This window comes from Pediculus humanus, genomic scaffold, assembly GCF_000006295.1.
Source record: "Pediculus humanus corporis 1103172107488 genomic scaffold, whole genome shotgun sequence".
In the NCBI taxonomy this organism is placed as follows: domain Eukaryota; kingdom Metazoa; phylum Arthropoda; class Insecta; order Psocodea; family Pediculidae; genus Pediculus; species Pediculus humanus.
In genome coordinates, this window is record NW_002987105.1 from 396,783 (window position 1) to 421,372 (window position 24,590).

The 24,590-nt window shown below is 26.8% G+C and overlaps 6 protein-coding genes across 6 annotated transcripts; 3 read left to right on the forward strand and 3 right to left on the reverse strand.

Annotated features, from left to right (window-relative positions):
- Nucleotides 1-1,245: 1,245 nt before the first annotated feature.
- Phum_PHUM146200 (uncharacterized protein) lies at nt 1,246-2,230 on the forward strand (the record flags this gene model as incomplete). Its single annotated transcript, XM_002424638.1, has 3 exons — nt 1,246-1,326; nt 1,426-2,064; nt 2,219-2,230. The coding sequence occupies 3 exons, from the start codon at nt 1,246-1,248 to the stop codon at nt 2,228-2,230; spliced, it is 732 nt and encodes a 243-aa protein (XP_002424683.1).
- Nucleotides 2,231-5,616: 3,386 nt separating this feature from the next.
- On the forward strand, nt 5,617-6,602 carry Phum_PHUM146210 (uncharacterized protein; the record flags this gene model as incomplete). Its single annotated transcript, XM_002424639.1, has 2 exons — nt 5,617-5,697; nt 5,793-6,602. 2 exons carry the CDS (start codon nt 5,617-5,619, stop codon nt 6,600-6,602), a joined length of 891 nt encoding a protein of 296 aa, XP_002424684.1.
- A 2,612-nt stretch (nt 6,603-9,214) lies between these two features.
- Nucleotides 9,215-10,256, reverse strand: Phum_PHUM146220 (uncharacterized protein; the record flags this gene model as incomplete). The annotated part of the gene is made up of 2 exons (XM_002424640.1): nt 9,215-10,083; nt 10,185-10,256. 2 exons carry the CDS (start codon nt 10,254-10,256, stop codon nt 9,370-9,372), a joined length of 786 nt encoding a protein of 261 aa, XP_002424685.1. The 3' UTR covers nt 9,215-9,369.
- Nucleotides 10,257-12,400: 2,144 nt separating this feature from the next.
- On the reverse strand, nt 12,401-12,987 carry Phum_PHUM146230 (uncharacterized protein; the record flags this gene model as incomplete). Its single annotated transcript, XM_002424641.1, has 2 exons — nt 12,401-12,808; nt 12,892-12,987. The coding sequence occupies 2 exons, from the start codon at nt 12,985-12,987 to the stop codon at nt 12,401-12,403; spliced, it is 504 nt and encodes a 167-aa protein (XP_002424686.1).
- A 4,042-nt stretch (nt 12,988-17,029) lies between these two features.
- On the reverse strand, nt 17,030-18,175 carry Phum_PHUM146240 (uncharacterized protein; the record flags this gene model as incomplete). The annotated part of the gene is made up of 3 exons (XM_002424642.1): nt 17,030-17,071; nt 17,420-17,666; nt 17,886-18,175. 3 exons carry the CDS (start codon nt 18,173-18,175, stop codon nt 17,030-17,032), a joined length of 579 nt encoding a protein of 192 aa, XP_002424687.1.
- Nucleotides 18,176-23,620: 5,445 nt separating this feature from the next.
- Phum_PHUM146250 (uncharacterized protein) lies at nt 23,621-24,173 on the forward strand (the record flags this gene model as incomplete). Its single annotated transcript, XM_002424643.1, has 2 exons — nt 23,621-23,701; nt 23,790-24,173. 2 exons carry the CDS (start codon nt 23,621-23,623, stop codon nt 24,171-24,173), a joined length of 465 nt encoding a protein of 154 aa, XP_002424688.1.
- Nucleotides 24,174-24,590: the final 417 nt, after the last annotated feature.

Below are 24,590 nucleotides of genomic sequence, written 5' to 3' on the forward strand. Positions count from 1 at the left end.
CTAGTAAATAAAAATAATGTAATAGAGGAGTTGTATTTGATTTAATTTCAAAACAAATTTTTTAATAATAATAATAATACTAATAAATTTGACCCTTTTTTTTTTAAATTTTCCTTGTTGTAAATAAAAATTGTTTATTTTTTTTTTTTGTAACTGGAATAAATTCGTGATAAAAATCGATAATCGATAATTAAACAAAAATTTTGGCGCCAATTAAAATTACATAAATCGTTTATTTCCTAAAATTAAAAAAAAATATAAAAAAATTTTTTTTTTTTTTTTTAAATAAATGGGTCCCCATTTTTTTAAAATCCAAAATAATCAAGCTCCTTTATTATCATTATCACTATCATCATCATCATCATCATTATGATTAATAATAATTTACGTGCATTACGTAATACATAAGTTAATCGATTGCTAACTCTACATTATTAATATTTTTTTTATGTAATAAAGTAATTAAAAATTTTAATAATGATAGTAATATTATTATTATGATTTCTATTACCAGGGCACGAGTTTACATTATCTATTAATTAATAATAAAAAGTTATTTAAATAAATTTTAATAATTAATAATTAATAAAATAAATAATTTTAATAAAAATTTATTAATTTTTTGCTGTTTTTTTTACATACGCGTCAGCGTTTCTCGCATAATTTTTAACATAAATATTTTTTTTTATTAGTATTATAAATCGTTTTTTTTTAAGTCATCGGCATTTTATTACGTAATAAATACGGAGCAATAAAAATTAAACAAAAATAATAATAATAATAATAATAATAATAATAATAATAATTACGAAACGTAAAAAAATAAATTGTGCGGAATTTGTACTTTTAGGTACAAATTCGTCGTCGTTTGTTTTTCTTTATTATTTATTTTATTTATATTAACTTTTCCATAACTGTCGGTTTTGTTTTTGACACGTTTAAGCATTAATAATAATAATAATAATAATAATAATAATAATAATAAATGAAAGAAAAAATTTGAGAAAAAAATAAAAAATAAGATCCGAGGTAAAAATATAGAGCGCAACGTGCAAAAAATAAAATATGTGTAAAATTACCCCACGCTTAAACGGTAAGTTTAACGTACGTAACAAACAAAATATTTACAAATAAAATCACGTGTTGTCGTTTTAATGTGAAATTGGTTTTAGTATAAAAAGTTGATGATGGTTTATCATGGCATCATTAACGTTATCTAAAATTAAATAGTAACATCGAAAAAAAATGATTTTTAAGGTTTTGGGTGTCGTTTGCTGTGTTTTCGGCGTCGTTTCCGGTTCTTGCGTTGAATTTGTCAGACCACAGGTATCGTATTTTAGGAAAACCCTTTATTTTTTATTCTTTCAAAAAGTTTTCTTTTTTTTTTTGTTTGCCTGTATTGTAAATGTTTTGTAAAATTTTCAGAAATGTTCATCGTCTGTTGTCACGACGGTTCCAGTTACAAAAACGGTTTATTCAAACGAACCTTGTTACTCTTCCTCCAGTTCGGAAGTCGTTTCCAACGGTCCTCAATACGTTTCTGGTCCTTCTTCGGCGGAAAATGTTTACCAACATGTTGCTAACGCTCCACCCATGCCATTTCCAGTAGTTTCTGAAAATTTTGTTAACGGTCCTGTATATAACGAAGATGTTTTCTCCTCCGGATCCACTTTCAGTCCTGCTCCTTCTGGAAATGAAAATTCTTATCAGAACGTAATCATGGGATCCGGAAGATATTTTGATCCAGAAACCGAATCATTGCCTGTTGTTCAAGCTCCATCTGTTACTCTTCCAACCGTCGAATCTCCAATGGTAACCGTTTCCGCTCCACCAGTTCCAAATCCAAAAGTCCTTGCTTCACGTTGTGTTTGCACTAAAACCATTATCAGACCTCAAGTTATTCAACGTGTCATCACCATTCCAAGAGTTCAACGTTACCTTAAGAGAACCGTCACTCCAGTCGTCGAAAATATCGTTTACAAAACCAGACCGGTTTCTCCATCCGGTTCATCAGGTTCGAATTCCTTTTCGAATTCTTTTTCGAATTCTTTTGGAGGCCCTGTCGTATTTTCTAGATCTTCTTCTTCTTCTTCTTCTCCCTCTTCTTCTTCGTCGATGGTCGTTTCCGAAACTCCAATCAGCAGAATTTGTTAATTATTATTCTTTTGATATGACATCACGTTTTTATTTGTTTTTATTGGGACTTATACGTTTTTAGTCGAGGAGTTAAGTGACGAAATCATTCGATGACGTCACACGTTTTAATTTTTAACGACAAAGCGTTTTTTTTTAATATTATTTATTGATACTCGTGCGTTATAATTTACGACATCATCATTACAAAAAAAAAAAAAAAATTCGCATTTCATAACATTTTTAAAATCATTATTATCATTTATCATGTAAAACAAAATATAAATTTATATTCATTTTTATTATTATAATTTTAATATATGCTAACCAAATAAATGTTTTTCTCTTTTTTAAACAATTCATAAAACCTTTTTTTTTTTTTTGTTTTAACCTTATCAAATTCATTCGAATGTATAACATCACACACTTTTGTGCGTGTGAATTATTATTATTATTATTATGGCGGAAACGCATTTTTTTTTTTTTTTTTGGTTTTTCCATCCAAATAATTAAAAAATGCTCGATTGTAACACTTAAACATTCAATTTATCGTAAATAATTCGTGAGAGTCCGATTGATTGAGGCGGGGGAGGGCGGGGAAGTGGGAGGCTTGGGAAGAGAGGAAGAAGGGAGAGAGGGCGGGGGAAGGGAGGGAGACAAGGGAAAAGCAAAACTTTTTTTTTTTATTACTCTTTTTCCAGATGTTATTTTCCAGCTTGTCAATAAAATAAATTTTCTATTAAAAAAATATTATCATTATTATTATTGTTATTTAATTTATATTATTGAAATATAAGAAAATAATAATAATAATAATAATAATAATAGTATTAAGTTATGGCGTAGTAATAAACATATAAAAATTAATTAAAAGAAGCGAGAAAAAGGAAAAAAAGCAAAAATTTAATCCGTTATTTATTACCGTACTGGATAATGATTATTATTATTATTATTATTATTATTATTATTATTTTAACGTCACACGTTTTGATTTAAAAAAGGCGGGAAAAAAAAGAATTTAAAAAAAAAAAAAAATTCAAAATGTAATAAAATAAACCCTGTTTAATAAATATCAATGACTATGAAATCTGACATATATTTCATTTGGCATTTAATGACGTCATTTATTTGTCGGTTGTTCGTATGAAAATTGTTAATAAATAAAATTATTGTTTGTAGTGAGGGAAATTTGTAGTGACAAAAAGAAAATTTTCTTTTTGTTTTCTTCTGTTTATCGTTTGCATCGTTAAATAATTTTAAATATTTCGCGTAAATATTTTTGCAAGATGATAATAATGATTCGATTGGTTTTTTTTTTTTTTTAAATATTGTGAAAATCGATAATAATGATAATTTTAATACATGATAATAATAATAATTTTTTTTTTGAATTTGCGAAATAAACTTATGCAATGGAAAAAATTTGATATAAGAACAATAAAATTTTGGATTGAAATTTTTTTAAATAAAATTTTTACTTCGACAAACGATTGTTGTTGTCTTTTTTTTCGGGGGGGAGGGGACGAGGGGGTAAAGGAGAGATGAAATTTAGAGAAAATAAAAAATTTTAAGTTTAGTTATTCTATACGTAATTATTATTTACGGGGTTTTTGTTTTTTTTTTTTTACCGCGATATCGATGACGTCAAAATTTTATCTGAAAATTGTAGTGTAAAATTTTTCATCTGTTGTTTTAGTTGTTTTTTATATAAAAACTTTTATGAACAACTTTTCAACAACAACAAACGTCACAACAAATTGCAATAATTAATAATTTCCTATCGTTTAAACATTTGATTGTTAATTTTATTTCATTCTAAAAAAAAAAAAATATCGATTCTAGCAATATCCGCTGTCGTTTGTGTGTACAAATTTAATCCTGTTTGCCTTAATTCATTACGTACAACAACAAATACAACTTTTAAAACTTCAAAAAAAAGAAAAAAAATTATTAAACTACAACAAACGAATTCTTTCCAAAGAGTGACGATTTCTTTTTCACTTACACACTTTTTATAACGTATCATAACGGCGGAACATAATAATAATAATAGTAATAATAATGAAAGTTAATTTAACAAAGAGTTCAATAAAAAAAAAAATTATTATTATTATTTTAAATACTTTTTCGTTCTTTTTTTAATCTAAATTAAAAATTTTTATTGACATTAAATCGCGTGCGTGCTCTTGTGTGTGTGTGTTTGTGTCTGTGTTTGTATGAGTTCGCGACAAACACATAAATAATAAAATGTTTTGCATTAAAAGCGTATTGAAAATTTTAACGTTTAAGTTAAAAAAAAAAAAAATGTTAATTAAGCAAAAAAAAAATTTAGGCGTAACATCACGGAATCGATGATAATGTTATTATCGTGACCGTGAACTCGGTCGGTTAATAATAATTATTGTCCTAAAAACGGGAAGTCTTTTCGGCCATTTTGAAAATTCCTACGGGAAAATTATTTGCAAGGGGATGTAAAGGGAAAGAGAGAGAGAGAGAGAGAGAGAAACAACAAAATGAATGAAATAAAAATGTTTACGGAATTAACTTTTCCATTGAATATGAATTTTATTAAAATTAAATGGTTTTATTAAAAAAGTTATGTACATAATAGTTGAATATGTTGCGTGTATGCGTCCATAACATATACACGAACATGCTAACGAGTATTTTATTTATAATTGAATTAAATTAATATATTTAAATAAAATTTATTTATTATTCCTCGTTTCTACAAAACGTACTTTATTATAACAAAAAATAAATAAATAAATATTTTTATTTTTTTTTATAAGAGGAAAAAATCATTATTATTATTATTATTTTAATTCTGCTGACGTCATCATTATCGAAACGTACATTTTATTTTGACATAAGTTGTATTAAATTAAAATTTAGTTAGTTAGTAAATTTAGTTTTTTATAATAAATAAAATGATTTTAAATAAATTTTTACTTAACGTAAATAAACGTCATTATTGATTGATGATAATAATAAAAAAATGCTTTTAAAATTTTATTAATTTTATTAATAATTAAATAATGTAATAATAAAAAATAATAATAATAATAATAATAACAACATGGCGAAGTGGCTTTTTTATATTTAAAATTACGTTAATTTAAAAAAATAATGTATTTTATTTAAATAATTGAAAATAATGTGTGTGATGAAATTATTTATTAATATTAAAGATCGTAGCGGTAGTAGTGGTGGTGGTGGTAGTAGTGGTAGTCGTCGCCTTAGTCGTTTGACAAAAAAAAAATTAATCCGAGTTTATTATTTTTTTTACCTAAACAAATTAAAATTATGTTGAGTCAGGAATAGTAAATATTATTTGTTAAATAAATATCACGCACTTGCGTCGGTTTTATGAATTTAAGAGAAGTATAAAAAGTAAAGCGGTCAACGTTTGAATCATCATTCGCTCATCTTGTATACTTTAAGTTAAATTAAAGTTTAACAAAAAACAAAAAAACAAAAAAAATGATCGCCAAGACTTTGGTCTTTGTTTGTGCCGCTTTCGGTCTCGTTGCCGGTTCCTGCGTCGAATTCAGAACCCAAAAGGTATGAATGTTAATTTTGAAAAAATTTGTTTTATTTGTGGTAAATTTGAGAAAATGAAAGTGTTAATATTAATTTTCTTGATTGGTTTTTTTTAGCAATCCCCATGCCAACTCGTTTCCGTTGAAGCCACCCCAGTTATGTCCGCCCCAGTTATGTCCGCTCCAGTTATGGCCAACCCAGTCATGACCTCCCCAGTTATGACCGCTCCAGTTATGCCAGCTCAACTCGTTTCCACCCCATCCTGCGCCACCAACCAAGTTTTCGGTAACGACGTTACCGTTGGTCAATTCTCCAACGTTCAATCCGTTGTCGGAAACAACTTTTTCTCCACCGGTTCCGACTCCAACGGTAACAACAACGTTGTTCTTTCCTTTGACGGAAACAACGGTAACAACGTTAACAACGGACTCGTCGGAGTTTTCGGTGAAGGAAACACCAACGGACCAGAAACCGCTCCATTGCCAGTCGTTCAAGCTCCAGATGTCACCCTCCCAACCGTCGAATCTCCAATGGTCACCCTCTCCGCTCCAGCCGTCCCAGCCCCAAGAGTTCTCGCTTCCAGATGCGTCTGCACTAAGACCGTCGTCAAGCCACAAGTTTACCAACGTGTTGTCACCGTTCCAAAGGTCCAACGTTACTTCAAGAGAACCGTCACCCCAGTCGTCGAAAACCTCGTCTACAAATCCAAGCCACTCACTGCTTCCAACAACGACAACGCCAACGCTGTTTCCTCTGGTGCCGTTTCCTCTGGTTCTGGACTCGTCTCTGGATCCGGTCTCGTCTCTGGATCTGGACTCGTCTCTAGATCTGGTTTTGTTAACTCTGGCTCTTCTTCCGTTGTTGTTCCTGGAAACTCCTCTCCAGTTTACTCTACCGGTTCCTCTTCCAACTGCAGAGTTTGCTAAATACGCTAAATACGTTTATTTTTAATCTAACTTATTAAGCATCACACAATCAAAAAAATATTATTTATAAAAATGGAAAAATATTTGACCTAGGTAATCATTCGACAAAAAAAAAACTTCTGATTCTCGTTAAACCATTAATAATTATTACGGTAATAAAATATGTAATAATTATTTAAACATCACATATATCAACGGTCATTAAATATTTAAAATTTTACATTTAAATTATTCATATAAAAAATTTATTTATAAAAATAAAATGCCAACAACATCATTTTATCATTAACTTATGCCTTCTTTTTTTTCTCACTCTCTCACCCCCTCCCCCCCTCTCTCTCTCACCTCTCAAATAATTTTTAAAAACCATCAAAAACGTCAAACGCACTACAACAACATTACAAAAACAAATTTTAATTACAACAAAAAAACGACAGAAAATACAATGACGAATAATAATAATAATAATAATAATTTTATTTATTAAATTAATAACCGCTAATTGGAAAAAAAACTACAAAATCAAACGTAATAATAACTACAACGATTATAGTGCAGAAAAAAACAATTTTTTTTTAATTTATTGATTTAAATGAAAAAAAAATATTTTTTTTTTCATTACAATGATGATAAGAAGTAAATTCGATAACTTTAAACTAAAATAACGTAAATCATATTTTTTCCTTTTTATGACGTCACAAACCGGAAATGGAAAAAGATTTTTTTTTTAAAATTCCGTGAGTAAGATAAAACCAACGAACGAGAGTTAACAATAATAATAATATCGTTGATAAAAAAAAAAAAAAAAACGTTCAAGACGACGTGAAATCAATGTTTTTTTTTCTTCTGCTTTCTCTCTCTTTCTCTCTCTCTCTCTCTCACTTCTTTTGATTTTTTTTTTAACTTATCTTACGACGATATAATATTAATTGAAAGAAAGAAAGAAAAATAATAACATCGATACTACTTCACCGTAACAAATCAAACAAAAAGAAAAAAATTTTTTTTTTTCGCAAAAAAATATCATTATACAAAATAATAATAATAATAATAATGGAGTAAATAAAAACAAACAAACAAACAAAAAAACAATGTACAACGGTAAATGATAATTTCATTTTTTTTTGTAGATGATAATAATAATAATAGTAATAATAATACGACTGAGAAACGTGATATTTAAGGAAACCTTTAATTTTCCCCCGTTTTATTATTAATAATAATAATGATAATAAATTGTACGTTATAAAATGCTAAAATTGACATGTAAAATGTAAGAAAGGTCCGTAATTAATATTCGTTTGTGTTACTTGATTCTTTCCTTTTAATAATAATAATCATTTACAAGAAGTAAATTTACCAAAAAATCTTTTTATTTCCCTTCATTTGTGTCATTTAATATTAAATTTCTTTTCTTTTCCAAAAAATTTCATGTTTATTTTAATGATGGAAATAACCTGGAGAAATATATTTTAATAAACAAAAAGGATTTTTAAAAGAAAAATGGAGGGAAAAAAATAGGAAAAGGATTTTGTTTTTATCGATTGAGTCAAATGTTATGATTGAATTACAAGAATTTGCGAGGATCCTATGGTAAAATAATAATAATTTTGTTTAACAACAGCAATAATTTAAATAAATTGATGGAAACTTGTTCGTGAGTGGTACTACCAACAGGTATCGTAAATCATAAACTGATTGATTACGTCCCAGTCGGTTTAAATTCAAACTTAAACTTGCTAACAAACGTTTGTATAATTCAGAAAGGGTTTCCACACGAAAGAAATTTGTTATGATAAGGATGGAAAGTTTATGATGAAGTTTCCAAATGTTTTATGATTGTATACTTATGGTTATGCGTTGATTAATGTTGTCGTTAAGAATTTATTATGCAATAAACTAAACTTTATGAATGGTATTAATTATTATTATTCTCATTGCAACTTATAAAACAAGAAGAGGTCTTTTACTATCCTAAGATTTAATTTTGACTATCGACGTTTGATGGACCACCAGATGTAGGTTTTAAAACTCGTGTAATTTTTTTATCGAGAAAAGGTATAAATAGGGTATCTGTTCCATTTAAATGGAGAAAACGTGATATTAGAATAAATAAACAAAGTGTCATTAGTTAAGAAAACCCGGAATTGCACTTCAGACAATTCCAAAAAAAAAGGAATGGATATACAAGATTTAGGATGTGGAATCTCACCGGAGAACTTGTTGGAAACAAAACAACATGAATAATTTTTTTTTGTAAAAAAGGTTGTTAGATGCAATCGGTTGTTTTCTTATGAAAAACTCAAATGAATTTGAGTTTGTAGGTTGTTTTGAATGTTTTATTTGAGTGCTTAAATTTTGTTGAAAAATAAGAGTTGGTATAAAATTTTTTGGTGTTGATACCATGGTTGGGTCATATTTGTTTGTTGAGTTACCCTAATATCACTGCATTAAAATCGGGATGGTTGATTACGTGTTTGTTTAATTTGGTTGTTTGTTTAAAAGATAAAAGAATAAAAGAAAAAATAGTTTTTTTGTTGGAAAAAAGAAAAATGATATAGAATAAATAATTAAAATGAAATTCTTTTAATTAGTTTTTATTCATCTTGAAATTTAAAAAAAAAAAAAAACAAAGATGAAACAATTAAGATCATTTTAATTGGATTAAATGATCTTACTTTTTTGTGATTTTTTTTTTTGGTTGAAAATTTTAAAAAAGTTTTAGTGATTGTTCACTTTGGTTTTTTAAAATGGTCGTGGTGGTAATTTAGCAAACTCTGCAGTTGGAAGATCCAGAGACAACAACGGAAGAGCCAGAGTTAACGAGTCCAGATCCGACAACAGCGGCACCAGAACCAGCAACGGCACCAGATCCGACAACGGCACCAGATCCGACAACAGCACCACCGACAACGTTGTTGGAGGCAGTGAGTGGCTTGGACTTGTAGACGAGGTTTTCGACGACTGGGGTGACGGTTCTCTTGAAGTAACGTTGGACCTTTGGAACGGTGACAACACGTTGGTAAACTTGTGGCTTGACGACGGTCTTGGTGCAGACGCATCTGGAAGCAAGAACTCTTGGGGCTGGGACGGCTGGAGCGGAGAGGGTGACCATTGGAGATTCGACGGTTGGGAGGGTGACAGATGGGGCTTGAACGACTGGCAATGGGGCGGTTTCTGGTCCGTTAAGTCCAGCGGCAACAAGAGTTTCAGATCCGGCTCCCATGACTCCAGCTCCCATGACTCCAGCTCCCATGACTCCAGCTCCCATAAGTCCGGCTCCCATGACTCCGGCTCCCATAACTCCGGCGGCTCCCATGTTAAGAGCTTCAGTAACAACTGGAGCAGAGACAACAGCTGGGGCAGAAACAAATTGGGCAGAGACAACTGGGGCAGAGACGACTGGGGCGGAAACAACGGAACCACCGAAGACTGGAGAAGAGACAGCAGATCCAACGAATTCTGGCATAACGACGTTGGTCTGTTGGAAAAACAAAAAAAAATTTTTTTTTTTTAAAAAAAAAACAACGATTTAGAGTAACGTTTTCCATTTTTTTTTTTTTCACACTCGTATTCACTTACTTGAGTTCTGACGCAGGATCCGGCGGCAAGACCGAGAGCGGCCAAGACGACAACCAAAGTTTGACCAATCATTTTTTTTTAATTTTTTTTGTCTCTATGTGTTCTGAGTATTGAACGAAGAGTGAATGATGCCTTTTTTGGTTCATCTCCATGTTTTTATACCAAAATCAATTTCAGTAAATTTTCATAAAACCGTGATTATTTAATCAAAAATATTTATTTCTCAAGTTCGTTTAACTCGGATTTTTTGCTTAAATTGTCCAATTTCCGATATCTTATCTTATCATTTAAATATAGGCTTATCATTTTAGCTGATCTTGCTAAAATTTTCTTTTTAAAACACACACACACACACACTACTTACTACCTGACGAGAATTGAGACTAATTTAATGTTATATGTTTGTTTATGATGCAAAACATCATTGTTTTTAATTTAAAAAAAAAAAAACTTTATAACAATTGACACAATTCGTTTGTAATTTCAATTCAATTTTATCTTTACCTTAGTAAAGACTTAAAAAAAAAAACTTTTTTTTATCATTTCATAGAGTAGTCAAATTAACACTTTCTTTCTTTCTTCTTTTTTCTTTTTTCTTTTTTTATTACTCTAAGAGGTATGTTGTTATAAAATTTTTTTTTGTATTTTAAAAATTACGTTATTGTTTTATTGTAGTCATTATAATTGTCAACTTGGTTGCTTGAATTCCTTCGAAATAATTGTTTATTATTATTATTATTATTATTATTATTATTTTATGAAAGGTTTATTTGAAGGAAGAGTGTGGCACGAGGAGTGTATATACATATTTTAAATTAATTTTTTTTTTTTTGGGGGGCCTTAAAAAAAAAATTAATTTGAAACTTTCAACGACCGAAGTAGGAGGCCACCTTTTTGCTAGGATTACAAATTTTTTTTATTTTATTTAAATTCGACAAAATTGATGTGTGATGATAATAATAATAAAATGAAAAATAATATCGTTGTAAAAGTGTGTGTGTTTGTGCGTATGTTTACGACGCGTTTTTTTTTCTTCCCATTTTTGTTATTATTTGAAAGGTTTCGTTTTTTTTGTTGTTAATTTAGGCTTTTATTTTTTTTTACATAAAAATGATTGACCTTGAAATATATACTATACTTACGACAGTCGCAAAAAAAAAAAAAAATTAGGCTATTAGATTATCGTTTGTTTGGATCGTGAGTTTTCGCCCGTGTGTGTGTGTGTGTGTGTGCGTGCGCGTGTTAAAAATATAATATAACGGAAAATATGTTTTTTTTTTTTTAACAATATTTTTTAGCGCAGGATGTTGTAGTCATGGTAGTAATAAATTTAAAAAATAAATCAGAAGGAAACATTTAATTTTTCCACGGGTTTTTTTAAATTTTGATTATTTGCGCCGCCATATTAATCTACTGCCACGAAATCTACATTTCCTTTTTTTATTATTATTTTTAATTTGTTTATATTTATTTATTGTTTTTTAATTGTTTTATTTGCGACGGATTTTTTAAAATTTATTAAAGAGTTTATAATTATTTCTAACCTTCTTAACATGATTATTACAGTCGACAAGGTTATTAATAAAGAAAAATTTGCGTGACTTTTTGTTAATTTATAAAAAAATATAATATAAAACTCGGTTGTTTGTTTCAAAATTTTCTTAATTAGCCAACAACCCTGAACGTCTTTTTTTTTTTAATTCAAAATAAACAATAATAATGATAATAATAATATTAATAAAATTTTTTAAGGGATTAACAGATTTTACGTTTTTTTTTTTTTTTTTAATAATATTTTGATTTCGTTATCTAAACAAAAAAAAAACGTAAAAAACGTAAAAAAAGGTTGAGAAAAAGGTTGTCGTTTGTTAAAACGATGATAATAATAATAATAATATACAAACGGTAGATTTTTAAAAAATATATATTTAATTAAAAACAAATTTTTTTTTTTTTTTTTTTTTTTTTTTTAACTATTAATGTACTAATCTAAAATAATAACTAAACTAACAATGCAATGATAAAATGTGATTGGCTAACACGAAACTAAATGGTAATTGGTGATGCTTGATATTCAAATAAAAAAAAAAAAAAGAAAACAAAAAAAAGAAAACAAAAAAAAGAAAACAAAAAAAAGAAAAAAGGAAAAAAGAAATGAGGAAAAGAAGAAAACAAGAAAACAAAAAAATAAAGAGAAAAAAAACGATGATATGGAATCAACAAGCGCATGCGCACGGACGAATCGGAAGTGGTGGAGGTGCAGATAGACATTTAGCACCACATGGACATTTTGGTTTAGCTCTATAAGCAATATTTTCAACTACCGGAGTGTAAGTCCTTTTAAGGTATCTCTGAATAGTAGGAACTGTAATGCAACGTTGTATGAGCTGAGGTTTAACCACCGTCTTCGTACACACGCACCTGTGGGCAATGGTTTTCGGACATGGAATTGGAGGAGATGGTAAAGGAATGATGGGTCCCATGATTGTTGGAACCGTCACGGGAGGAGCTTGTATTATGGGTAAAGGTGCGGGTTGAGGTCCGCAATCACAGGGTGGTTCTGCACCCAAGGGTAATGCACCCAATTGCATACCCATTTTTAAAGCCATCATCTGTTGAGTTAACTAAAACGAAAAAAGAATCAAAATATTATTTTACCGCCAAAAAAAATCAATAAAAAAAAAAATTCAAAAAAAAGTTTTCTTACCAAAGGTAACAATTTTGATGCGCAAAGTCCGGCCGAATGACAATCGTTAAATGAAAAAATTAATACGCATGTAACGAAACAAATTTTTGATAACATTTTTGTTGTTGTTGTTGTTGTGGTTGTTGCGTCTGATCAAACCGATTATGATTATATTGATGATGTAATATTGATGCTGAGGTTTTTATACTTTTACAATTAACCTTCGCTATTCTGTGATTCACGTGTCTTCACGCTTAAAACGCCTAATTTTCAATATTTATTAATTTTATTCATCGTAAGTTCAACAATAAGAGAGCATAACGTGTCATCCTCCAATAAACTCCGTTCGATTGTTTTTAAATATTTTATTCGTCGAGTTCAAAAAAAAAAAAATTTTTTTAAACAATTTTTTTTTTCTATTTATTTTTAACATGGAACACTACGCCGTGTATTTTAATAATAATAATAATTATAAATTCCTTTTTTTTAACACCTAAATGTTATTATTATTATTAATAATAATATTTTATATTCATTGACTTCGATTAAAAAAAAAACAAAACAAAATCGAATCATTAGTCATTTAAATATTATTAAATTTCTTTTTCCATTTTTTTTTTCCTTATAATTTTTCGGCATTTTATAGCGTTGTAATTTTGCTATAACTCTCTCTCTTCGTTACGTTATAATATAGGGCTATAATATACACAAAATTTTGATTAATCTATTATTTATTTATTTATTTTTATTAGTTTTTGTATAATTTTACTATAAAGTATTTTTTTTTTAGTTGCGATTCGTTAAACTCTCTCGTATTGATTACTTATTATAATTATTATTATTATCATCTACCTATTATTATTAACATTATCATCATACCACTTTATTCGAAATAAAGTAAAAATTATTATTATAAAGCTTTAATGAAAAAGAAAAAGAAGAGAGGGAGAGAGAGAGAAAGAAAAAACAAAAACAAAGATTAAAAGTTTTTTTTTTTTTTTTTGTTTTTCATTGTATATTATTATTATTATTATTTAAAAACAACGCGTAAAACAAGTTTAAGTTTTTTTTTGTGTGGGAGTGTGTTTGTTTGTTTGTGTTTGTGTACGTAATTAAAAAAAGGTTTTGCGATTTTTTTTCCTTTTTTTTATATTTTCTCTCATAAAAAAAAAGTGAAAAAAAAATAAAAAAAACTTCTTTGACATTGTTTTTAAAGCCTGAAGGTATTTTTTTTAAAATAATTTTTTTTTAAAAAAAGTTTTTCCTTTTTTTTGTTTTATTTAAAAAAAAAAAAAAAAGTTTGACGTTAACCTTACGGGGAGTGGGAGAGGGAGGGGGAAGATGAAGAAACTCAAGTGGGCGTAAATTTAAAAACGAATTAAAAATTAATCGTTTTCTGATTTTTTTTTTTTTTAACTATTTTAATTATTTATAGGGTTAATATAATATAATAATATTTTAACAATATACATTTAAATATATACACGTGTTGATTTTATACTGAATTATAATATAAATAATATTATCATCATCGTTAACACGTGAAAAACGAAAAAAATAAGTAAAAACGAATGATTTACCTTTTGCTTTTTTTTTTCTCGCTACACTTACAAAATAATTTTACCGGGGAAAAAAAAAAATTTTGCGTTTTATTACGTGCGTGAACCTTTAATAAATGCGTAAATGCGTGAGAGACACGTGCGTTTTTTTGTTTTTATGATAAGAAATACGTGATAAAAACTTATTTTTAAATTAATTAATTTAAAAAAATATTTTATATTTTATTTTATTTGTTTTTAATTACTTACGCGAAACGATTTATTATTATTATTTATTATTTAATATTTAATATTATTATTATTTATTATTATTATTATCATTATTTGTTGGGTTAAATACGCGTCAAACGTGCGTAATGCGGTGCGTTAATTGCATGTGGCGATGAAATCGTTGTTATAATTCGATAAAAAAATTTCGTTAAACAAAAAAAGAAAATTTATTTATTTATTTTTAAAAAAACGTATGAATAATAATAATAATGATGATGACGGCGGCATATTTTTTATTTCCGGTAATAATAATTATTATGACGTAAGTAATAAAAAATTACTTCGGTTTGTAAATTTTTATTTTTACGTAATTAAATTACACGGACCGTTAAATTTTTTTCCTTTTTTTTTTTTATAATTTATGGAAAATTTCAATGATGCTTAAGGATTTTTTTTTTTTTTAATTTTTAATTTGTTATAATAATAATAATAAATTCCAGTCGAATTTAAATTAACTTGTTGTTGTTATCGGGGGAGGAGGAAAAAGAGGGGGATCGGAGGGGGAAGAGAAATAAAATAAATAAATAAATTCATTCCCCCTCTCCTCTTATTCTACTCTATATATATATTTTCTCCGTTTGTTTTTTATTAATGCCCTTAAAGTTTACGTTCGACACGGACGGTTAATTTTTAATTATCATTTAATTTGTAGAAGAATTTCAATTGAGAATTAACGATGGAGTAAAATTGGGGGGAGACGGGGTAGGGAGGAGGTGAGGGAGAATTCGATCGATATTTTAACGCCCTTTTTGCGACGATTATAATAATAATAATAATTTTATTTTTATTTTTATTATCGTTTATTTATTTTTCGATTTTTTATATTTTTTTTTATATAAAAATTTTCTTTTTTTCTATTTTATTATTTTTTTTTTTATTTCGACGAAATGCCAAAGGCATCCTTTGAATTTTTTCTTTTTTTCCGATATTTTTTTGTTTTTGTCCTCATCATTACCTTGTATGATTTTTTTTTTACTCTATGCTTTTTAATTCGGTGAAAAAAACAAATAATTTTCCGGGGCTTTTTTTGTTTGTTGTTTTGTTTTTTTTTCGCTTGGGTTAGGTTAGGAATTTTGTTATATTTTTTGTTCATTAATTAAAAAAACGAAATTAATAATAATAATAATGATAATAATAATAACAACGATTATAAATTAAAATTAATTTTATTAGGTTTAATAAAAAATTTTTATAAATAACGCGCGAACGTGAAATATTGCATTCACACATTAGTGTGTTTCCCCTTTATTTATAATTGTTAAAAAAACATTGTTGATTCATCAATTTTAACAACATTATCGGTGTTAATAAAATATATGATTGATTGATTGATTGATTGATTATTAGTAACATTTATATTATTACGTTTGAAAATTTTTTCATTAAACAAAAATTTTTAAGAAATCAAACTTTTTAATTTTTACGTTAAAATAAATTTTTTTTTTAAATAATAAAATACAAACGCGTTCATTTAAAAAACTAACCACCAATGTTTATTTTAAAATTTCTTGTCGTTATCAAAACAAACACACAAAAAACAATAAAAAAAAATATAACATTAATTGTAAATAAAAAAAATATTTAAAAATAAAAAAATAAAGAAAAAATCGTTTCTCGGAAAAAAAAGGAAGAAAAGTATGCTTACGTTCTTACATGTATAATTTGAATTTGCATAATTAATTTTATTCAAGCGTTTTAATCTCGTTATTAACGTAATTTAATTTTTAAATTATTAGCGGAAAATTTTTATATTTTTTTAACTTTTCATTTAATTTATTTTCGATTCAAAATAAAAATAAAAAAAGTTTATTAATATTAATTTTTATTGTTTTTTAATTAATAATTTATTTATTTATTATTTAATAAAACTTATTAATTTTGAATGCATTCATTTAAAAAAAAAAATTAAAACGAATTAATTTTCATTGAATGGAAAAAATAAATTGTTTTATTTATTTTTCTTTTTTATCATCATCATTGTTTCTTTGTTTTTTATTATTATTATTATTATTATCGTTCAATCATTGTGAATTCTCAAAGGAATTTCAAAGGTTTTATTATAAGAAAAATAAATAAATAATAATAATAAATTAATTTTTATTTTATATTAAGAAAAAATGAAACAATTTCATAAATTATTAATTATCAATTGTTTTTTTAAATGAAAATTATAATTATTATTTTCGTGACGTCATTTATTAATTTAAATTTTTTAAAAAACGTTTTTAAAATTTATATAAATTAATTCGTGACGATTGTAGTAAAAATGGCGATCGAATTTGTCACGATAGGTCGAAGGAATGGTTGATGATTGTTACGTAATTGATTGTTTACGTCATAAAAATGGTTGTTTTGTTTGTTGTAATGTTTAGCTTTTGGTTTTTGAAATTATCGTTCGATCGATTTTTTTTTTTAATGAACTTAATAAAAAATTTAGGGGTTTTGTGTAGGGGGTTGTAGTCAATTTTGTCAAAGCAGAAAAAAAAAATATTTTTGATTGTTGTTCGAAAACAAACAAACGGGATTTTTTTTGTTTTAAAGAATTGAAAACAAACAAACGATTTACAAAAAAAAAAAAAAAAAAGTTTTTATTTTAACATTTGCTAATTTGCTACGTATAAAAAAAATAAATAATAAATAAACCTTATAATTACTACTTAATGACTACTAAACTAAATAATTATTTTTTTGTTAATTAATAATTAACAAATTGAAGACACTTGAGGTATCGGAAAACGATTTGGAACTTGAGGTACTGGACTACGAGGAGTTACTGGGGTTGTTAATGGATCTGGAGTGTGTTCTTGTACTGGTGCTGGATTTTGAAAATTGTTCATGTTGGAAGTAAATTGAATTGGTTCGGTGTTAAATGTGGCGGAGATTTCTTGTGGGTTTGGTACGGGTATAGGTAATTGAACTGGTACGGATGAGATTTGTACTTTTTCAGTTATCGGTCTGAAACCTTTTCTGATGAAACGTTGGATTTTTGGTAAAACAACCGGTTGGATGATTGTTGGTTTGATAATTGGTTTTTGAAAGGTGATTCTTTGTGGAATGAAAGTTTGTGGAACGAATTGGGATGAAAGAGGGAAAAATGTTTCTTGTGATCCGGCTTGTCCGAAATTTTGAAGGCATGGTTGTGCTGGTGATGGCGGTGGTGGTGGTGGTGGATGAGAGCATTGGCACGGTGTTACCATGATAGTGTATGGGGCTGATTCGCTAGGGAAAACTGGTCCGTTTTGGAAAATAGGTTCGTTGCGAATGATTTGTGGTGCTCTGATAATGGGTTCCCTACGAATTAGTGGCTCGGTTCTTATGATTTGTTCACTTCTAATTAATGGTTCCGATCTGAATATTGGTTCTCCGCGAAGAAACTGTTCTGCTGGAATTAATTGTTCCGTTTGGATTGGTTGAGAAATAATTTGAGGGGCCGGAATGAAGGATGGTTCTTGCGGTAAAAATGCCGGTTTAATCATCATTGGTTCTCCACCGAAAGTTGGAGAACCTCTAAATATATTTTGCTGGTTCGATTGAGGTTGAGGTTGTTGTTGCTGTTGTTGTTGTTGCTGATGCTGATGCTGGTGCTGATGCTGCTGTTGATGAGATATTTGTTGCTGTTGTGGTGATTGTTGTTGTTGCTGTTGTTGTTGCATGAGTGGTTCATTTTGAAAAATTTGTTCTCTTTTGAAAAGTGAATCAGGAAGCAAACTACCAGGATCTGTTCTATAAATCGTTTCTGGAAATCCTCGTTCCTTTAAATAAAATATAAAATAAAATTATTATTATTATTTTATTTTTTGGAAAAATTTTCAAAATGACAAACGCTGGAAAAATGAAATATAAATTGTATTTACTTATGCGCGCACTTGAACGAAACGACGACTGATTTTTCAAAAAAAATATTTCAAAAGAAAAGAAAAGAAAATTTTTTCCAAAAATTATTCAAAAAAAAAATTTTTAAATATACAAAAAAAATAATAAAAAAGGAAGAAAAGAAAAAAATTTTCCTTTTTTTTTTATTGACTTACGAATTTTATTCGGGAGGAAGTTGAATTGCAAATCAATCCGAAAAAAATAATGGCGGTAAGTTTTCCAACCATTTTCCCGCTTTTTTTGTTTTCTTTACTGACGAAAAAAAAAAAAAACTAATAATATGTATGTATATAAAAAAAGGATTTACTTATTCTTTAGAAACTATTTCAAATGTGTGTGCCTTTCAAAAACAAACCCTTTCTTTTATATGAAAAAAATAACCTTGCCTTATTCCATAAATGTCTTTGATGATAATTTAACAGAAGGATATGATGACGTATCACGTAGTCAAATCATATGATAAAAAACCTTATTATTATTATTTTCGTCGACATTGCCACAATATTGTCCTATTGAAATCCATTTTGAAAAAAAAAAAAAAAATGAAGGATAAATAGAAAAGAATATATTTGGATAGGACTAAAAAAAAGAAAGGTCAAAAACCTTTTTCACGGTTTTGTTTTAATAAAAAAAAAAAAAAAAATTGTCCAGGATCAAAATTGTTTAAAACCTGAAAAATACGTGCCAATATGGTAAACAAATGCATCGCGGTAAACAATGCAATTGTCTTGGTGGTCATTGTAATAATTTCACTCGGATTTGATTCCATCTATATTATTATTATTATTATTATTATTATTTTATATCTGTTTTATTAGATAAATACGTAACATCTTTTCATATGTATATACTTTTTTTTCTTATAATTACGGAAGTTATTTATTATTTATTAATGTGAAAAATTTATCGGAAATGATTTTTAATTTCCTGCTTTTTCAAACGCGTGCATTTATGCATTATTATTATTATTATTATTATTATTATTATTATTATTATTATTATTATTATTATTATCAACAAACAGATTTTTCTAATGCAAAAAGTTTGTTTACTTTTCTCAAGCAGAAGTTTGTTGTTATTTAATTAGTTGTTCGTTATCAGATTTTATATTTTAAATCAATCATGTAAGATTGCAATAAATTTATTTTATAAATGTCTATAAGTTCGATTTCGATAAAAGATTTTTAACTTTTTTCCGCGTATCTTTCTCTCTCTCACTCACCCCCCCTCTCTCTCTCTCTTTCTCATTCATTCAAAACAAATTTTCTCGTCGGTATATATAAAAAAAAAAAATTTTTAATCGCATTTTCTATAAATTTTTTTCAAATTTTTTATTTTTAAAATATTTATTATTGCATAAAAAACCGGAAATTTTATTTGTTTATTTGTTTAAACAAATTGGTAATTGAAAAATTGTTAAATCGAGATTTTGTTTATAAAAAAAAAAAAAAAAACAAAAAAAAAATTTAAACTGGATCATGCCGGAAACTGGAAAATTTTTATCATCATTTCCAACGCAAAATTTTTTTTTTTTTTTTTAAAGTGGAAAAAAGGTTTGGAAAAGTTTAAACAAAATAATAATAATAATAATAATAATAATTTAAAGAAAGAAAATAATTAACTTTTAATGGGTAATAAATTTTATTTAGTTCATCATCATCATCATCAATTACATTTTATAGTTTTATTTATTTTATAGTTCTATAAAATTCTTCTTTTTACGAATAATTAAACATTTAAAAAATAATTAATTTTTATATTCGACTACAATATTAATATTATTATTATTTTCGTTCGGATTATTTTTAAAAGGTTATAAAATAATTGTTTAAAAATCTTTCTTTCCGATTCCGCCATTTTGTTTTTTTTTTATATTTAATTGATGTGAAATAATTAAAAATTTTAAAAAATCTTAGACATGAATTTTAAACGAATAATTCTGAAGAATCAATTTCATATTTAAAAAAAAAAAAGTGGGAGAAGAAAAAAAGGCGTTTCTAAAATTGAAATGAAATGAAATAGACGATCGATACGTGAGTCATTAAAAAAGTTAAGGATTAAAAAAAAAAGTAATAATAATAATAATAATAATAATAATAATAATAATAATAATTTTCTATTGGTTATTTGTAAATATTTGCATTTACATTGACTTTTTTTTTATTAAGTTTTAATTAATTTTTAAATTTGTTTTTTTTTCCATTTTTACTCCTCTTCCAGCCTCAAATCCTTGACTACCCGCCTCCATGACCCTCCTCTTTTACCACCCGACCCCTTAATACCCGCCTCCAACACCTTCCTCTTGCAGGCTCCACCTCCCTCCTTTTATACCACCCAACTCCTTAACACCCGCCTCCATTTCCCTCTTTTTTCACCACCCATCCCCTTAAAACCCGCCTCCACCATTTTCCTCTTCGAACCTCAAATCCCTCAGCCTTTCGTGTCCTTCTCTCTCTCTTTCTCCTCCCTCCCCCCACTTCTTTAAACCGCACCTTAATAGAAAATATCTTTTTTTTTTCTCGCGTCGTGAGTTTTTGATCTCTAGAGGTTCTTTTTAATTTTTTTTTTTTTTTTTTTTTGCTTACGTGTCGTCTGGAAAGTGCAGATTTCCTTTTTTTTTTTTTAATCTGAGAGAAAAAGGCTCAAGCCATTCCGTTAATAAAAATGAAAAAAAGAGAGAGAAAGAGAGAGAGAGTGAGGGAAAATAAAACAAAAGTGAAAAAAAAAATAATATTTTTTAGTTTTAATAAAAAAAAATCAATAAATAATAATTTTTTGACGTAAAACAAAAAAACATCAATTAAATCAAGTCAGACTATATTGATTGTATAAGCGTCAAGATTAATTTTTTTTTTTATTTTTTTGTATAGCTCTATATAAATGTCTATATATATATATATTTCATCTTTAACCTTTTCTTCTTTTTTTTTTTTTTTATAAAATTTTATGTGTTTGTTTATCATGTAATAAAATAAAAACAGAAAAAAAATAGTTTAATGTTTTTTTATAGGAAGAACATAAAAATGATTTGATTGTAATCAATAATATCTTTTGAACGTTATAAGAAAATTTTGATTTACGATTGGGGGTAGCAGCCATTTTTACTACTTTTTTTTTTTCTCTCTGTTTTATCTTTGTTTGTTTTCCATCAAAAGTTTTCTTTTTTTTTTTTTTAACGTTCCAGACGGAAAAAATTAAAAATTACGACAACAAATAAATATTTTGATGTGTTAAAAAATTTTTTTTCGTTTATATATATATAACTAATATTTATAGTTTATATCGATCGTTCGGGAAAATCTATCAAATCGTGTGATAACGTTATCAGTAATTTTTTATCACGGAAATTAAATTGATGTACGATCGACAAATTTAAGTATGATTTTCCCGCCATTTTGCTCATTCCCGAAAAAATTTTTTGGTTCTATGTTCGCAAACAATAATTAATTTTTTTATTTTATTAAAATTTTTTAAATTTCGCGCCTTTTTTTTTTCTTTGAACTGTTAATTATTTTATCAGACGTAATTTGATTATTTAATTAATTAATTAATTTAATAAACGTTTTTTTTTGTTTGTTTTTATTTTAAACGTAATGTAAACAACAAGGTTGTGTGTCGTCTGGTCGAACAATTCAAAAACAAAAAAAAAAAATTATTATTTTACATTTAAAAAATAATAATAATAATTTTTTTTCCTTATTATTATTATTATTAATTATTTGTTTAATTTATTTATCGATAAAAAAAAAAAACTTTTAGCAGACGAAAATTTATTTATCAATAAAAAAAATTTTCTGGTTGGTTTATTTCTACATATAACACGACCTTCTGTCCGTAAAAAAAAAAAAATTTTTTTTTTTTGAAATTAATTCAAACTAAAAACAGTTGGTTGTTTGTTTGTCGTGTTGTTTGTATTTTTTTTTTGTACGATCCGAGTGTGAAATTTTTTTTTTTTTTATTACTTTTACTCCACACGTTTTGTAATTTTTTAAATAATAAATTTAAACGGGTTGAGTATCAGTAACAAAAAAAAAAAAGGATTTTTTTTCGTAATTGATGATAATAATAATAATAATTTTAAAGTATTAGAGATTTTAAATTACTAGAGTAGGTAGGTAAATAAATAAAAATTATTCCTTTTTTTTTTTTTTGGGGAAAACTTTAAAAAGATTTTATCTGGAAAAGTATAGAAAAAAAAAAAAGAAAAAAGTTAGCAAATAAGTTTTACAAAAGAATCGAAAATTTTTTTTTTTTTTTTAATTTCCTTTTGTAATCAAAAGTTTTTTTTTTTTTTTACTCTGTTTTGTTGGTAATTGAGTAAAAAAAAAAAAATTGATTAAAAAAGATTTGTTCAGTTGTTCGATCGATCGATAGATTTTTTTTTTTTTTCCAAGAACCCGATTTGTTATAGTTAATGAAACCCGATTTAAAAAAAAAAAAAATGGCGGATAATATGAAATTAAATTACCTTATGAGTACCGACGATAATTTTACTAACGTGTAACGTAGTATGTCTGGAACCTTCGAGATCAGTGACACGACAAATTCTCAGACAAGTAAGAAAGCAATAAGATATGCATTTATATAATAATAATAATAATAAGACAATAAAAATCCATATTCGGATGAATTATCGTTTTTTTTTTTTATATAGCGCGCTATATTTATTTTTAATTCACGTTTTTTCTCTCCGTCTATGGTTTTTTTTCTCTTTCCCCCCTTTTCCATATTTGAACGGATGAGGGGAAATAATATAATTTGACCGATTGTGTTGTTTAGATGTCGAGCCTTGAGTCGTTCATCTTGAGGGCATTGATGATTTTAAACCCGAATAAATATTTATTTATTTATTTATTTTTTTTTTCGTTTTCAAGGCATCTTTTATAGGCTTTTTAGTTTATTGTACCTGAAATTTTTTTTCAACCTTATAAATCTTAAGGAACCTTATAATATAATTAAGACGAGATTATTTTTATGTATATAAAGGATGAATTTTTCATGTGACAATCGTATTCAAATCATATAACGAGTAATCGAAACACGAAAAAATGAATTTACTATTATTTAAATTAACATTCGTTTTATTTTTCTTTAGTTCTTCTGCTTTTTCTAAAAATATCATTGACGCAGTAAGTATTAGTAGTAGTAGTTGTCCCTTGTTTAAAATTATTATTATTATTATTATTTATTCCAAAAACCGTTATTTGTAATTTATAGTTAAAGACTGATATACAAACGGTCGGTTTAACCAACGATTGCGAACCCTCGACTATTATACCCGTTGTTCAAAACGAACAACGGATACCTACATCGATTGAAAAACCACCTTTTAATATTGCTATGGCACCATTGACGACGACGACACTTCAAACCGGTGGGGGAGGAATAGGAGGAGGAGGAGGATTGGGTATATTGCCGACAATTGGAAATTATAATACGATCCCGAAAGTCGTTGGACACACTTTTCATTTTTTTAAAACTGTTTTGAAACCGCAGGTTTATCGACAAATCGTTACGGTACCGTACATACAAAAATACGCCAGGTATTTTCAGGTTCCCGTCATTGAAACATATCATTACCAACAGGAGGTACCTTTCTGATTGTGCACATAACAAAAATCAAATTTTTATAGACTGTCATTTGTTATTGTTATTATTATTATTCTTGTTAAGTTTTTGTTAACGTTTTTTTTTATATTAAAAAAAAAAATTTTTTTTTTTATTTCCATTTCCGTTATTGTTTTTTTAATTGATAAAATTGCCGGTAGGTTGTGTTACACGTCAATTAAAAACGACCGATTATGTAAATGGAAACCTTATAATTAACAATCCGCTTTATAATTGGATTCTAATTGTTTTTTTTTTTTTTTTTTTTTATTTGTAGTTTTAAGTCGTCTTTTGACGCATTTGTTAAATTTTTTTGTAAAAAAAATAAAAATGTTTATAAATATGTATAAAAAAAAAAATTTTTTTTAAACTTATACGGATTCATAATTCTTATTTAACACTTAATAAAAA